Here is a 1,805-nt window from a genome sequence, read left to right on the forward strand (position 1 = left end):
GAATACTTCTACGTCTTCTTAATCGGCGCGATAACCGCTTACGCGATTTTGGCCGAGTTTGATAAAGCGCGCTAGCTGTTTCTAGTGAAGCCAAGTCCTTCCTCACATGATCTCTCCATCGCTCTACTACCTCCGGCTGGTACCGCGTCGAATACTTTCAGAGCCGGAGCGTTTATATCCATTCGGACGACATGACCCAGCCAACGTAGCCGCTGGATCTTTATTCGCAGCGCTATGTCTATGTCGTCGTAAAGCTCATACAGGTCATCGTTCTATCGCCTGCGATAGTCGTCGCTGCCAACGTGTAAAGGTCCAAATATCTTACGCAGAATAATTCTCGCAAACACTCCAAGCGTCGCTTCATCGGATGTTGTCATGGTCCACGCTTCTGCACCATACGTTAGGACGGGCATGATGAGAGTCTTGTAGAGTGTTAGTTTTCTTCGTCGAGAGAGGACTTTACTACTCAATTGCCTACTTAGTCCAAAGTAGCATTTCTTGGTAAGAGAGATCCTACGTTGGATTTTAAGGCTGACATTATTGTCGGTGATAATGCTGGTTCCGAGTCAGCCTGTCTGAAACCTCGTTTGGTATCAAACGGCTCGAAGAGGTCCTTCAAAATTCTGACGGCACTGCTGGTGTTCAGCAACGTCATCTTGCATAGCCGTATTAGTTTTGCGGGGATACCTTATTCAGACATCGCGGCATACAGATAACTCCCTCTGGAACTGTCGAATGCAGCTTTGAAGTCGACAAAAAGATGGTGCATGTCAATTCTCCTTTCATGGGTCTTTTCCAAGATTTGGCGTATTGTGAATATTTGTTCGATGGTAGACTTTCCCGGTCTAAAGCCACACACAATACGCTCGCTAGAACCTTATAGGCGACATTTAGAAGACTAATGCCGCGGTAATTCTCACAGATTGCAGGATCGCCCTTCTTATGCATTGGGCACAGCACACTTAAATTCCAATCAACAGGCATCTTTCATCCGACCATATATTGCATAGGAGGTGAAGCATGCAACTGACCAGCCCCTCGCCACCATGTTTGAATAGCTCAGTCGGCAGTGCGTCGGCGCCCGCGGCTTTGTTGTTCTTTAGGCGCGTTATCGCTATTCTCACCTCGTCATTGTCGGGTAGCGTAACGTCAATTCCGTTGTCAACGATTGGGGTATCGGGATCTTCACATTCTCTACATTCTCTGTGACATACGCAGCTGTCACTACTTAATAGATTCGAGAAGTGCTTCCTCCAAAACTTAAGAATGCCCTGGATGTCCGTCACCAGATCGCCGTCTTTGTTCTTACAGGAAAACGCCCCGGTCTTGAAACCTTCTGTAAGTCGCCGAACTTTCTGGTAGAATTTTCGGGCGCTATTCCTATTGGCCAGCATCTCAAGCTCCTCGCACTCTCGTATTTCGCCCTCTCGTTTCTTTTGTCGGATATTGCGTCTTTCTTCCTTTCTTAGCTTTCGGTAGTGATCCCACATTGCTTGCGTTGCGTCCGATCGCAACGTGGTTCTATAGGCAGCATCCTTTCTTTGTGCGGCAGCATGACATTCCTCGTGGCACCAATTGTTTTTTCGGGTTCGCCGGAATCCGATTTCTTTTACGGCGGCGGTACGTAAAGAACGAGAAATGCTGCTCCATTGCTCGTGCATGCCGGATTGTTGGGCAGGAGTGGGAGTCGAGTGGCGAGTCTTCTGGCCGGCTGTTGTGGTTGCAGGTTTTCGACGTCGAACATTCTTTGCATAGTTTGATGTACGCTTTTCGCTGCACAGAAGCGTGTGCGCAGTTTGGCTGGT

At 48.5% G+C, this 1,805-nt stretch overlaps 1 protein-coding gene across 1 annotated transcript; it reads right to left on the bottom strand.

Moving 5' to 3' along the window:
• Positions 1-962: 962 nt before the first annotated feature.
• LOC129250353 (uncharacterized) lies at positions 963-1,490 on the bottom strand. Its single transcript, XM_054889983.1, has one exon. It carries the CDS (start codon positions 1,488-1,490, stop codon positions 963-965), a length of 528 nt encoding a protein of 175 aa, XP_054745958.1.
• Positions 1,491-1,805: the final 315 nt, after the last annotated feature.

Source organism: Anastrepha obliqua, chromosome 6, assembly GCF_027943255.1.
Source record: "Anastrepha obliqua isolate idAnaObli1 chromosome 6, idAnaObli1_1.0, whole genome shotgun sequence".
Classification (NCBI taxonomy): Eukaryota; Metazoa; Arthropoda; class Insecta; order Diptera; family Tephritidae; genus Anastrepha; species Anastrepha obliqua.

Coding starts and splice junctions, on each gene's coding strand:
- LOC129250353 (XM_054889983.1), bottom strand. CDS start 1,490: ATGTGGGATCACTACCGAAAGCTAAGAAAGGAAGAAAGACGCAATATC.